The sequence below is a fragment of the Berghia stephanieae genome, chromosome 10, assembly GCF_034508935.2.
Source record: "Berghia stephanieae isolate SIO BIC M18660-M18661 chromosome 10, UCSD_Bste_1.3, whole genome shotgun sequence".
Taxonomy (NCBI): domain Eukaryota; kingdom Metazoa; phylum Mollusca; class Gastropoda; order Nudibranchia; family Aeolidiidae; genus Berghia; species Berghia stephanieae.
In genome coordinates this window covers 23,819,945-23,834,442 of record NC_088369.1, presented here as the reverse complement: position 1 = coordinate 23,834,442, position 14,498 = coordinate 23,819,945, and the positions used below count along the sequence as shown (strand labels likewise).

General features: G+C 36.3%; 1 protein-coding gene across 1 annotated transcript in view; it reads left to right on the top strand.

Annotated features, from left to right (window-relative positions):
* Positions 1 to 449: 449 nt before the first annotated feature.
* LOC144980850 (DNA-directed RNA polymerase II subunit RPB1-like) overlaps positions 450 to 14,498 on the top strand; it is a 28,814-nt gene continuing 14,765 nt past the window's right edge. Inside the window, exons 1-12 of the mRNA XM_078928713.1 lie at positions 450 to 765; positions 3,462 to 3,734; positions 4,227 to 4,403; positions 5,902 to 6,183; positions 6,652 to 6,813; positions 7,614 to 7,834; positions 8,270 to 8,402; positions 9,112 to 9,236; positions 10,637 to 10,847; positions 11,234 to 11,443; positions 11,879 to 12,127; positions 13,608 to 13,697. Coding sequence (XP_078784839.1) covers positions 673 to 765; positions 3,462 to 3,734; positions 4,227 to 4,403; positions 5,902 to 6,183; positions 6,652 to 6,813; positions 7,614 to 7,834; positions 8,270 to 8,402; positions 9,112 to 9,236; positions 10,637 to 10,847; positions 11,234 to 11,443; positions 11,879 to 12,127; positions 13,608 to 13,697 — 2,226 coding nt within the window. The 5' untranslated portion in view covers positions 450 to 672. The remainder of the gene's footprint in view (positions 766 to 3,461; positions 3,735 to 4,226; positions 4,404 to 5,901; positions 6,184 to 6,651; positions 6,814 to 7,613; positions 7,835 to 8,269; positions 8,403 to 9,111; positions 9,237 to 10,636; positions 10,848 to 11,233; positions 11,444 to 11,878; positions 12,128 to 13,607; positions 13,698 to 14,498) is intronic.

The following is a 14,498-nucleotide window of genomic DNA, read 5'->3' as shown; positions in this document are numbered from 1 at the left end:
TTTTTTTAACCTCAACTATATACGCTTACTATTATTACCTTCAAATAAGGCGAAACACACCGTAGCAAACACACATATACACCTCACTTTGCCCCAAGTTATGGAGGCCGACCGAAGAACAAGCTCGCGTGCTCGTCACGGTAATTTTTTAGTGACGTATAGTAACCCCGCCAATTCTCGCAAGCGATCTGGTAGTACAAGGTGTATATCTATGGTACTACGTAAGTTTACAATTTTCAAATTTGAATAGATTGAAATTACCGGTTCTTTGATTCTGGATAGTGTAGTTTGTGTTCAGCATAAAATAACGTATTTGCCTTGCTAGCTGATCTAGTTGGCTTTAAATCATTCATGTGTGTGTGTGCGCACTGAAAAGGGAAACTCGTCAACATCTAAAATAGTGCTTACTGAACAGGATCCTTGTTCATGTTGTGGGACACCGTGCATTTGAAAAGTGGAAGCCCCGAATTCATATTGTTATAAAAGCTGGGGTTCCTTCAACGGAAGTTTAATTTTCAGCTTTCGCTGACTTTCAAAACGTTGGACAAAAACATTGACTCGTGTATTTTTACTCAAGTCATTTTGTTGATTGTTTCAGTCAGTTACCTATAAGTTTACAAACTTACTACAGGTTCTGGGAGTATCATTTAAAGAGTCAGAGCCTCAGTCAAAATGACTGTGGCCGCTGGTTACACGGGGGACTCAAACGCACCTTTGCGTGATGTCAAAAAAATCCAGTTCAGCATTTTGAGCCCCGAGGAAACAGTACGAATATTTTTTTTTCTTCTCCCCATATTATATTCTTTTGCAATTATCCCGACCCAAAAATAAAACTTATTAAAAATAATAATTATGTGGAATAGTGTTACCTTGTGTACATCGAACGTTGAGTGATTAGATAGTGAATTTATTTATTTGATAAATTTTCATTCAAATAAATTGTCACAGCCTGAGGCCCGAGTTGAGTCAGTCAGTGTCAGTCATTCCCCCACCAGCTGGCACCACACTCACACGACTATGACTTGACTCCACTTCTATTACAATATGAATACTATAATGGGGGCCCCAATAGCTCAGTTGGTAAAGCACTCAACACCCGCTTCAAACGCAAATGGACCCAGGTGCAGTTGAGATTTTTGTTTTGTTTCTGATGATATCACCCGATCACCCCCCCTCCACTCAGCAGTGATTGGATTTGGGTAGCTTTGGGTCTGTTTGATCTGGCGGAAAGTACTTTTCAACAGTCCTATCCTAAGGGTAGCAAGCAATTGCTATTGTCGGTTTCATGCTATAGAAACCGGGGTAAACTCAATGGGTCTGCTGAGTCTGAAGTTGGACTTCGAATGAAAGTGATGGGTGACAAAATGGAAAGGCTTCGGGTGGGAACAAAATAGACATTTCTGGTACAAAACCTTTGTCAGCACAACAGTAAACAAATGAATGTGGAAAACAATTAAAATTGTTAATAATTTTTATTTGTTTTCCACATTCATTTGTCGTGTTGCGCTGACGAGGTGTTTGTACCAGAAATGTCCATTGTCTGTTTTGTTCCCATCCGAAGCCTTTCCATTATCACTTTTTTCATCATCCAAGACTTAAGGGAGCCCATACCGCTCTCTACTTTTTGGATGGTATAAGTATAGGCATAGGTAGTCCTTCACTAGTCCTTGCCACCGTCGTCACCATTGACGGCCTCATCATTGGTCCAAAAGAAACGTCAATGTTTTGTAACCGTTATTTTGAAAATGGTATTAGTATTGGTATACATTTTATCTGTTAACTGTGACAACAATGTCTCATTATTATAATGATGATAAACCTAAAACATGGTAAAAGTATAGGTACTGATTAAAATGATGACAAATAAATGAAATAAGAAATTAAGAAAACTAGAATAATGATAAATAATAAAAAAGGAAATTTAAAAAAGATAATACTATTAGTAAGAAAGCAGGTAAATAAAAGTAAAAACAATAATTAATGTTGAAAAAAAAATCAGTTGTTGTTCCCTTTGGGATTTGAACCCAGGACCTTCCAATCAATAGTCAAACAGCTTATCGACTACTCTACAGATCCAGCCAACTTGTGGAGATATTTAATCATGTTCAAAGAAGAAATTTTTAAAAAAGAAAAAGAATTATGCTACTTCTGTTTTGTTATTTTTAAAGTAAATTGCACATTAGCAGAAAGAAACAAGGTATAGTTTTAGTAACTATTTTTGCGATTAACAAAATGCTGGGGTGATATCTAGTTATATATTAGGTATAGCTCTATTAGAGTTAGAGCAATATCTAGTCATTTTATTGTTGTAATGGAAAACTTAACTAAATCTGACCATCAACACCATTACAACAATGTTTAAACAAGCCTATAATTGTATTAAGATATTATTCCTGCAAATATTTGCACATACAGTGCAGAGCAGATATATCCACAATGCATAAATTGACATCTCGCTTATATTGACATAACAAAGTCGCGACGGTTGTATCAAATTGCGATCTATAAAATATATCAGTAATTGGTCTCATGAAAAACAATACCATAATTTAGAATTGATTTATGATATCCTGCAAGGAAGTCAACAGCCAATGAAAATGCTAATATCCTTCCATGAGGTAAAATAACAGCCAAAGACATCCCATGAATCATGAGGCCAGTGGTGAAGTCTAGTCCCAAACGACACATGCATTTCACCGTACCAAAACCTGTACTGGGAATTCCCAATATTACTTTGCTTTCGTAAATCAGGCCATTGTGAAAGTGAAACGCTCCTCATCATTCTTTCTTAATGCTCACCACAATCACCAACGACATGTAACATTGTCTGCCTGTCTTCTCAAACTACTTGAACAAACCGTTTTATCTTTGTCTAGAAAGACTTTTATATGATTCTTTAATATAACTGTGGGGTGTGGGACAAAAGGATGTAACATTGCCCAATAAATGTCCGCTTTCTTTTTGTATAACGGTAACACTGGTATGATTAAGAAGTGTTCTTTGGCAGCATTCAATAGATAGAATGAAGTTGACGTCAATCGGGTCTTTGTTATGTGTTTTTGCCATCCACAGTTATGAGTAATTCTCACTTAACTGTATTATCCAGACTATAAAAGTTCATGGTTACACAGAGTTTTGTGTGTTGTTTCGTTATACTTCCGGGTGACAATGTTGTGAGCTGCTTAGCCAAGCGCATACTATCTATAGGGGGAAAAAAAAGCATCATTTGTTATTGGTATCCAGTCTTGGGGTTAATAAGACAAGATAGCAGCCGGACATCAGCCGGTACACGTTAGTGCCAATTTTTCTCTAAGCTAACTTTGCTTCTCCTGACCAATGTCAAAGCTGTCTCTAATTGTGCTAGAAACAGTTGAAATGTACTCAGCTTTGTTTGACTTAACTCCTATCTATCACATGTAAAAAAATGCTTCTTTTTTTTTTTTTTTTTTTTTTTTTTGTAGCGTCGTATGTCAGTAACTGATGATGGGGGCATCAAATATTCAGAGACCATGGAAGGAGGCCGACCCAAGATTGGTGGCCTTATGGATCCTCGACAAGGTGTGGTGGACAGAACGTCACGTTGTCGGACTTGTGCTGGGAACATGACAGAGTGTCCTGGTCATTTTGGTCACATTGAGCTGGCTAAACCTGTCTACCATGTTGCATTCCTCACTAAAACAGTGAAAATCCTCCGATGCGTCTGCTTCTTTTGTTCCAAGCTGTTGATGGATCCAGTAAGTGATTTAGGTTTTTTAAAATTTGCACTCGTCTCTCAAATCAGTCACATAAATTTTGCCTGTCCGATCAATTAGCGTAACAGCAGTATTTTAACCAAGGAGAGAATTCTGTAACTGTTTCTCTTCATGTCCAACAAAGACATGAAAAGTCATATTTAAACAAATCTTTATATATTTTTTCTTTTTTTTGTTAATTGATTAATATTTCTTATGGCACAACAAAATCAACTAGATCTGATTATTTCCCTTGTGACTTTATTGTATATATGGATTGCGCTGTATAGATTTTAGCTGAGAAAGCTGAGTAATGGGCTATTCCAAAGTCTCATGAATTGATATTTTAGGATCAATTGTCTTTTCAGTGCTAATAATAATAATGTCATTGCCTGTCAGATTTTTTAAAAAGATTTTGATAATGTTTTTTAGGCTACCATAGGTATAACTCTAAGGCACCCACAGCGTTTAAATCAAATGTTTATTGTCTTGCAGAGTCACCCAAAGATGAAAGATGTCATCAGCAAGTCAAAAGGCTATCCTCAAAAGCGACTTGCCCATGTTTATGGTTTGTGTCGTGGTAGAAAAGTGTGTGAAGGAGGTGATGAAATGGACAAGAGGAAAGATGAGATGGGAGGGGAGAATCAAGAGGGCCAAGAAAATGCCCCCAAGGTAACGACTGATAGGTGTTAGGGCAACTTGCTCACACTTTGATTCCTAACATCTAATTATTTAGACTTCCATTTCTTTCTTTTTTTTCTTCTTTTTTTTTTCATGTTTAACAAAATAAAATGTATCCAAAACTGCAAACCAAGTCTAGATGATGATCAAAAGATGAGATATTTTTAGAACTGCATATTATGATAAGGTTCATTATATTTTGTAATTTGAGATTTCTGTGATTTATTTGTTCCAGTAGAACAAGTGTTAATTTAATTAAATTTTCCAAACTTACCTGGTAGATTTAGCAGATTCTCTTGTCAAATCTGACTGTCTCTCACTCTATTTTCTAAGACAATTGTAAACGATGGTGGAATTCCATATTTTAACCCTTTCCTTGCTAACAGGTTCACCATAAGTCAGGCTGAATTGCTAAGGGAAATTCACAGATCCACCCCCAATTGCTAAGCCAAGGGACATAACTCAAAATTTTAAACACACTAATATTTTTTAAACAATCATATAAAATCACCAAATTCATTTAGAATCAAATTTAATACACCATATTAAAGCCAAAAGAATGCAGTTTAAGAAAATATATACTTTGTTTGGGTTTCTTGTCCACAATGTCTTGTAAAAAATTAATAAAATCCAAAAAATGAAAAGGCAGTGTTTTTGTTCTTTCTTACTGTTTTTCTGTCACTTTTTTAAATTTTCATGAAATTTTGAATAACATGAAGATGGATATTGCACAAATGGCACCCTGTCGTGGTCTCCCTTGTTCTGCCACTTGCCATTTTGATGCCATCCACAGCACACTGATAGCAGCGTCGCTTGCGTCCAGGCGTAGCTGACAAGGAGTGTGTTGATTTTCAACTGGGCACAGTTTCAAAACGAAACTGAATAAACACATCCGGTTTCGATATTCGGAATCGTCAAACCCCGATTAAAAACGTGGATTTCGTACTGAAACCAAGTTTCTCGAGAGCTCGTTGCTATGTTACGCTAAAACGAGGCCGTTTGCGAGAGACGCATCCAGTCCCATTAGCATGTGATCGGTAATGTCGCATCCAGTCGCATTAGCAAGTAATCCGTAATGTCGCATCCAGTCGCATTAGTAAGGAAAGGGTTAAGAGCCATAATTTACATATATTCAGTTTGGTAAAGTTGTACGTGTTTCAGTTCCCTAAATCCTTTTTTACTGAGGCGATGTATTTTGTTTTCTTGATTTCTCCAAAGGAATGTCAGTTTTAAATTATCACAGTATCTCCCTTAAAAGGGACGTGGATGGATACAAACTGGATTTATGCTGGAATTTACTCGTGTCAATTTATTGGTCTTAGGTGCCTGTGGTCCTAGAATGTTTCAGACAATTAACTTTAAATCTAACCAGACCTCGGGTGGCTTTCTGCCATCTTGTATTTGCTAAGCCCTGAAATGACCTGAAAGTGTCAAAAAAAGCCATTCGATTCTTTTATGAAAACTAAACTAAATTTTTTTTAAATTTCAGGGTCATGGAGGGTGTGGAAGATATCAACCAAATATTCGCAGAAATGGTCTTGAACTGATAGCAGAATGGAAGAACACCAACGAGGAGTCTCAGGAGAGAAAGATCAACGTCACAGCAGAAAGAGTATTGGAAATATTCAAGCGCATCACAGATGAAGAGTGTGTGGCTATGGGTATGGATCCCAAGTATTCCCGCCCTGATTGGATGATCTTGACTGTTTTCCCTGTCCCTCCTTTGGCTGTTAGACCCGCTGTTGTCATGTATGGTTCTGCCAGGAATCAGGTTTGTTGTTTTTTATTTATTTATTTATTATTTATGTGTTTTTGTTTTTTGTTGTTTTTTTTTTGGGGGGGGGGGGTTGTTTGTTTGTTTGGAATCTACCCCTTTTGTAAGAAAAAACTTGAAACTCCTTTTGTAAACATATTGATACCTATTGTATGTTTAATCATAACAGCCAGTATTGGTTTAGAATATTTTGATTGTGATCAAGGATTTAAATGTTCTATAGGGCTATTGTGTAATGTAATTTGCCATTATTTATAAAAAATGTTCTCTCTCTCTATTTGATTTTCAACCTTGCATCTCCTATTTCTACTTTCTTATCTTATGAGTAGATTGTCGTGTCCTCTTGATTTCCTTGTCCTACATTTAAAGAAATAACTGATTTCATTTAAAATAGGTCATTTGTGTGTTAATTTTTTCATGATATTGCTCTCATTGATTACTTTCATTATATTTTTTAAATTCCAGGACGATTTAACTCACAAACTTGCTGACATTGTCAAAGCCAATAACCAGCTTCGCAGGAACGAGCAGAATGGTGCAGCAGCCCATATTATTCAAGAAGACACCAAAATGTTGCAGTTCCATTGTGCCACCTTGGTTGACAATGAAATGCCAGGAATCCCAAAGGTTGGTACATTGATTGATAACAATTTCACAATGGTGCTGCTGATAAGGAAAGCTATGGATGTATACAGTTCACAAAATGGCTGATTTGTTCTACCTACTCAGATCGGTATTCATAGGTCAGATATTATTAGTTGTAACCAATGTTTATCATCAACTGCTATAGTCGTTAGAGAAATTTACAACTGTAAACTTGCCACAGGCAACTGTCTTAAAAATAGGATGATTTGGTAAGTCACAAGCTTTTGAATCATGAACTCTGTATTAGAATGCCAGTTGAGATACTGGCATTTTTTACACTTTATCCTCAAGAGTTTGAATCGGGTAAAATACTTATTAGTTGTGCACGCCAGATCAATCATATGAAATACTCAAAACTATGTGTAACCTAAAACGATTATTGACTGTTTGAGGGACTTAAGTGAGAGCTAATCACCCAACTGGCAATCTTTAAAGACAATAACAAAAGAGCCGATTGACATCAGTTTCATTCATTCATTCTGTAGTCCATTTGGCTGACTTTAACTGAAGCTTACTTAATACTTAAATTTTGTTGAAAGGGATGTTAAATTGAAACTTTATTTTTAAAGCTATAATAGAACAGTTGAGGGACATCAACCACTTTTTTAATTTTAAAAAAAATGAGAGTATGGTCAGTAGGCAACTTAATTTAGAAATAAAATACTAGGCATACCAGCTTTGTCTTTGCTTAAGCTAGGCTTGTTAAAAGTTTCAATGTTATATTGTTTCATTTGTTGTCAGAAGGATTTTTTATTTTTCTGATAAAAATTTTCTCTCCACAGGCTATGCAAAAGTCAGGCCGACCACTAAAGTCTGTCAAGCAGAGACTCAAAGGAAAAGAGGGCCGTGTCCGTGGTAACCTGATGGGAAAGCGTGTGGACTTCTCGGCCCGTACTGTCATCACTCCAGATCCCAATCTTCGTGTGGACCAGGTCGGTGTACCAAGGACCATCGCCCAAAACATGACCTTCCCCGAATTGGTGACCCCTTTCAACATTGACAGGTAGGCAGTTAATGTTTTGTTCTATGAATTAATTACAATTTCCTGCCCCCATGTACAATATCCCATCTGGCCACATTAAGAAGGAAGTTATGAATGTCTTGTCTCTCAAACTCCTTGAATTTTTAAAAGTCTCGAGTGTCCTTTCACAGATTTTGATTTTGTTTGTTTTGGGGTTTGTTTGTATCCATCCCAAATCAAAAGGAAGTAGCACAGCAGTATTTGAATACCAAGAGATTGCAGGCTTTGTCTAAATACCTGCTATTTCAGCCATCATAATTGTGCAATGTTACCTCTCGTTGTCTGTCTTTTATGTTAACTTATCACAGGGTGGGGAGAATAATATGGAAAAAAAAAATTTCTAATCTTTTGCAAACATTTATTCTAGATATGGTTGTACAAACACCATCATGATTGTTTTATACGTTGTCATTGCAGAATGCAAAACTTGGTGCGCCGAGGTGCTAATCAATACCCAGGTGCCAAATACATTGTCAGAGACAACGGGGAGCGTATTGATTTACGTTATCATCCAAAGGCTAGTGATCTTCATTTACAGATAGGATACAAGGTAAGGGTTTCCATTATCGTAACTGAATGAATCCACCTTCTGACGGTTTGTTTCTGATTTTATTGTGAAATTTCTTTTCTTTCTATCATTTTCTTTTTCTTTTCTTTGTTTCTCTTTTCTTATTTCCAATTTTTTAAGTAATTTGTATTTTTATGAACAAATCAGAAAATCCATCGAAACTAATGAACGTTTTTATCCAAAATTAACCTCTTTTTAAAGTTCAACTTGTTTTTATTCTGCTGTAGTTTCGTCAAATTTTAGCCTTAATTTTCCACTAACCTAACTTTCTGCCAGATTGTATAAAATGTCAATGAGCAGTAGGTACTTCTCTTCTAGTGACTTTTACAAGCTATAAAAAATTTTTTTTTTAAATAAACTAATAATATGGTATATGAGGCTATGACAAAATGGATAAGTTGTCCACTCTTTTTTGACTGTTTAAAAAAATTATATTTCTTTTTAATTTTGGTAGCAGATCCTTAGCTTTTAAATTAGTTTTTTTATCATTTAACCAAGAAAAACTGTTGAGAACGAAATCTTTACGTAAGCTTTCAAAGTGGATGCATTTTAAAAAAATTGGGTTTTTTTTTTTGGGGTTAAATATTACAAAAATGACCTGTTGGCATTTCTTCATTATTACACAGGAGCCTTTATTTTCTTTTATTTTGAGCATACACTGACATTTAAAAAACATTTTCATGCATTTCAGGTTGAACGTCACATGGTGGACAATGATGTCGTGGTTTTCAACAGACAGCCCACCCTCCACAAAATGAGTATGATGTGTCATAGAGTAAAAGTATTGCCTTGGTCCACATTCAGGCTTAATCTCAGGTAACGTTTCTTACCTTATTTGATATAGAGATGAGTTGTCCTGTTGACTAAGGCATTTTACACTTCCCTAAAACCATCAAGTTTTTTTTTTTTAATATTTTTTGAAAACATGCACAAGAAGCTAAACTGCCTAATATGCAGCTCTGTGACACACCTATGCTAGTTCAGCTTAATCATAAATTGAGTTTTTAGACAAATTAATTGTATTTAAAACTGCTTTATTACTATTATATTTCCAATCGTAAATTAATTGGTTTAATGTGGGTCGGGATTATTTTGTTGTTCTTCTTTATGTTTGGGATGGGGGGAATTGTTTGTTTAAAAAATAAATAAAATGAAGAGAGAAAAAATGTTTTGTCAGAATGAACCTTGACGATTTTGTTTTCAAAAAGTTGGATGCTATTTTTGATTGAATATGAAATAGTGAGGGTGTCATGGCCGAATGGCTTAGTCGTCTGCCCTGGAACTTTTACCAGAATCGACGTTGTGGGTTCGAATCTTGGTTCCACCACTTTTTACCCCTGTGGTGTCCGGGGTCCCTCAACTGAGAGGGTCAAGAATAGCCCAACGCCAAGCCAGCGTGTCGTAAAAGGCGACTGATGGTGTGTGATTCCCCCATCTTTGAGTCACCTGGTCCTCCAGGTTGGGGGTTGGCAAAGGGTTAACACCCCTTTCCGTTAAACTCAAACCGTTACAGAAACGCAGACAGACAAACCAAATCCTTTTTTTTAGCTTGGGCGACCGAAGAGTTTCTGGAATAACAGAATTTATGAAGGAAGAATTAAAGAAGCTGTTATTCAGAGAAGTGGTAAGACCTGGAATGAGATAAAAAAAGTTAGCTCGGGATCGAGAAGGATGGAAACTGTTTGTCTGTGGCCTATACTCTGACCCAGGGTGAAAAAGGCAATGATGATGATGAAATAGTGACTGCCTTATCACCAGGATGGAAGAAATATGAATAATCAATCATGGAGTGTTCTCAACAAATCAAGAAGATATTTAAAAAATAAGAAACCAAAAACCAAACAAAGAGAAAGATGTGACATGTTCTGATCCACATAATTCTTAAATGATGAATCGATACAGAGATAACATGGAGAACATCTTTTGAAAAAGAACTGTAAGTTTTAACAAGTGAGATGAAATTAGATGCCTATCTCTTTTATTTTCAATTTTAGGTAATTATATGCCATTATATCATAAAAAGCATCAACAAGACATAGCTATATAAATTATTTTTATATTGAATTCTTTTCATAAAGAACCTTAATTTAAACATGATTGTTCTCTTGTTTGTCTCAAAAAGGTTATGTTGTTTAACAAATTACTAGATTTTAGATATCATTTGTCTTAGGTTGAAAATACAAAATGTGAATAAATTCTTTTTTCTCCATGTGCAGTGTGACAACCCCTTACAATGCCGATTTCGATGGAGATGAGATGAATCTTCATTTGCCCCAGTCATTGGAGACAAGGGCAGAGATCCACAACCTGGCGGCTGTACCTCGTATGATAATCACACCCCAGGCCAATCGACCGGTCATGGGTATTGTGCAGGACACACTTTGTGCTGTCCGTAAGATGACCAAGAGAGATGTGTTTTTGACAAGGGTAGGATATATCAATGATCTTTTTATAAGGGTTAAAAACAAAGCTACCAACTCTGTTTTTGGTTGGTTTTTTCTTCCCATGGGATTTTTCCATTTTTTAGGATCTTAAAAAATATCCTGCCATTTGTGGAAATTTCTAATATGTTCCAAGTTTGAAGAAGATCAGGGATAGTTTTTATGCTTTTATGCCAGTTTATTTCAAAATTTATAATCTGTATTTGGATTGGCTGAAAAACTTTTTGATTGATGTTTTTTCTTGCGATTAATATTTTAAGTCTATGTTAGGAATCAAGATGTGAAAAAGTTATAAAGATTCTTTCTAGAATTTTTTTAAATTTTCATATTTGGTTTGATTTTATTCCCTTTTTTTCTTCTCTCTCCTCACAGCCCCAAATAATGAACATCTTGATGTTTTTACCAACCTGGGATGGTCGTGTGCCCCAACCAGCTGTCCTCAAACCAATGCCCTTATGGACTGGCAAGCAACTGTTTTCCCTAATCATTCCAGGAAGGGTGAATGTCATTCGAACTCACTCGACCCATCCAGATAGCGAGGACACAGGTCCTTACAAGTGGATATCACCGGGAGACACAAGGGTGAGTTTAGTTTATCTTATTGTGGAACGAATATCTTTATTTTGTATATAAATTCTCATTTACACAAATATTAGAAAGGAATTATGTACTTAAATTGATTTAGCTAAATGGGACAGTAGGATTTTTACTTCCCCAGATGGAAGGATGGTGATGCAGCTTTCATCCTCTTAATTTTTCCATACATTTTATTCTCATCTCACACATGGGAGATGAGACACTTTTTGTCTTTTTTCCAAACTATTGAATGGAATGCTTAGACTGGAGTTAAGCAAATATTGTCAATTACATCCATTTCATTTTAATTTTATTCGGAATTGCACAGAAATCATGCCTGCTGAATTTTAAAAAGTTTGATGTCTGGTTTGATGCGAGTCGTAGTGATATAAACTAAAACAATGTACCTCTTGAATCATTTTTTAATTATTTTTTTTGCAGGTTTTGATTGAGGATGCCGAGTTGATCAGTGGCATTGTTTGTAAGAAGACTCTTGGAGCATCTGCAGGATCCCTTGTCCACATTGTGTTCCTTGAGTTGGGCTTTGAGGTGGCAGGAGAACTCTACGGTAACATTCAAACTGTTGTCAACAACTGGCTTCTACTGGAAGGTCACAGTATTGGAATTGGAGACACTATTGCCGATCAGCAGACATACCAAGACATCAGGGATACCATTCGAAGGGCCAAGGTACGTCATAGGAGGACCTCATTGGTGAATGAGAATAAGAATTTGATTACCCTCGGAGAATTTTTATCTCAAGTGATTACATAGGTTGTAGTTGTTATTTATGTCAGTATTTCATATGGATAGATGATTATTCAGATGAAATTATTCACTGCAGTCTGATTGATATGTGAATGGGAATGAAAATTGAATCGTGGAATTTTGATTTGAATTGATTTCCATTTTTAGCTCCTGGTTTGATATGGCAATAAATTAAATATATATATATATATATATATATATATATATATATATATATATATATATATATATATATATATATATATATATATATATATATACAACAAAGCGGGTTTAGAAGAGATAGAAGCACTGCAGACATAGTATGGGCCCATCGAACGGAGAAATATAAGGAAGAATTTACCATACTGACCAGGGAGGTACTTGCTGTGTCTTCTATCCCCCTATATCTGGGTGGGGTTCCTGACCTCCCATAGTGGGCAGGGAGGTACTTGCTGTGTCTTCTATCCCCCTATACTGGGTGGGGTTCCTGACCTCCCATAGTGGGCAGGGAGGTACTTACTGTGTCTTCTATCCCCCTATATCTGGGTAGGGTTCCTGACCTCCCATAGTGGGCAGGGAGGTACTTGCTGTGTCTTCTATCCCCCTATAATATCTGTTTTCCAACTTGCTTTCTGTCTTTGTCTTGGAATGAGGTTACTTGGTGTTGTCCTGACCCTGGCCAGAGAAAAAGTCAAATGCATAGTTATTGTTTTGGGAGGTGATATTTTTTTCTTGTAAATCATCTCTCTGATATGTATTATTATATTTGTTATTTTGAATGTATAATGTAAGCATTTGAATGTTTTCCTCTTTGTTGGATCTTGTGCTTTTGTCCAGATGAGACTTACAGGTGATCTCAAACTAAGTACATTGGTGGTGTGCTCTTGGAATCTACATCTGATCCCTATTTGTTCCGAGTTCCCCTTTGTCTTACTTTTTCTTGGGCGCTAATTGTAATTTTAGAACTTTTTACTATCCCATTTTCCTTTTTACTTGCGCTGATATAACCTAAATGTGTTGCAAGCGCTGTAAAACCCTTAAAAACAAAACAAACAATCCCTGAAGAACTAAGACATACTGCAGTGCCTGCCGTACTAAAGTCACAACAGCCTCAAAACTCTGGCCCAGGACCGTGACCAATGGAAACAATTAACAACATGGATGGAGAGAGCAGCTATACTTATCGACCATGACTGAATCACACAATTCTCAGCAAGCGTCATTCGGACTGCGGAGAGTACTACTACTATTGATGTGGAAGTGGGGGAAGAGATCATATATAGTAAGAATGTTAAAAGTATCTTACTGACACAATGATTTTCACCGATATGCTTTTTCATAAGGAATTAGAGATAATTAAATGCTTTATGAGGCTATTTATATGTTCATACAGTGAATGAACTTTTATTTATTTCCCCAGAATGACGTGGTGAAAGTGATAGAGAAAGCTCACAATGATGATTTGGACCCCACCCCTGGTAATACACTGCGTCAGACTTTTGAGAACCAGGTAAATCACAATCCTGTCATAGCTAAAGTCTTGGTTTTCTTTTGCATGGTTTGGAAATTCTTGCTAGTTCGAGATTCATTGCCAACATGATCCAGAAACATGTATAACTACGTTTTTATGCATAAAGTACTGTAGATGGGTGGGGATCCTGACCTCCCATAGCGGGCAGGGAGGTACATACTGTGTCTTCTATCCCCTTATGTCTGTTTTCCAACATGCTTTCTGTCTTTGTCTTGGAATGAGATTACTTGGTTTTTTTCCTGGCCCTGGTCGGAGTCCTGCCTGGGAGGGAAACAGTCGAATGCATAGTTATTGTTTTGGGAGATGATAATATTTTCCTTGTAAATCATCTCTCTGTTATGTATTATTATATAATGTTAGCATTTGAGTGTGTTCCTCTTTGTCGGATTTTGTTCTTGTGTCCGGATGAGACTTATAGGTGATCTCAAACTAAGTACATGGGTGGTATGCTCTTGGAATCTACATCTGATCCCTATTTGTTCCCAGTTCCCCTTTGTCTTACTTTCTCTTGGGTGCTTCAAATCTAATTCTAGAACTTTTTACTATCCCATTTTCTTCCTTTTTACTGGCGCTGATATAACCTAAATGTGTTGCAAGCGCCGTAAAACCCTTAAAAACAAAACAAACAAAGTACTGTAGTATTCCCAAAATTCTTAATTTTAAATTATCTGGAGCCCACTTGGGATTTACATAAATGTTCTCTAACCCTAAGCTGAGTTCCTGTTTCCATTTACGGTATTTGTTTGTTCTAATTCATAGTTTGATTTATTGTTGATTGAA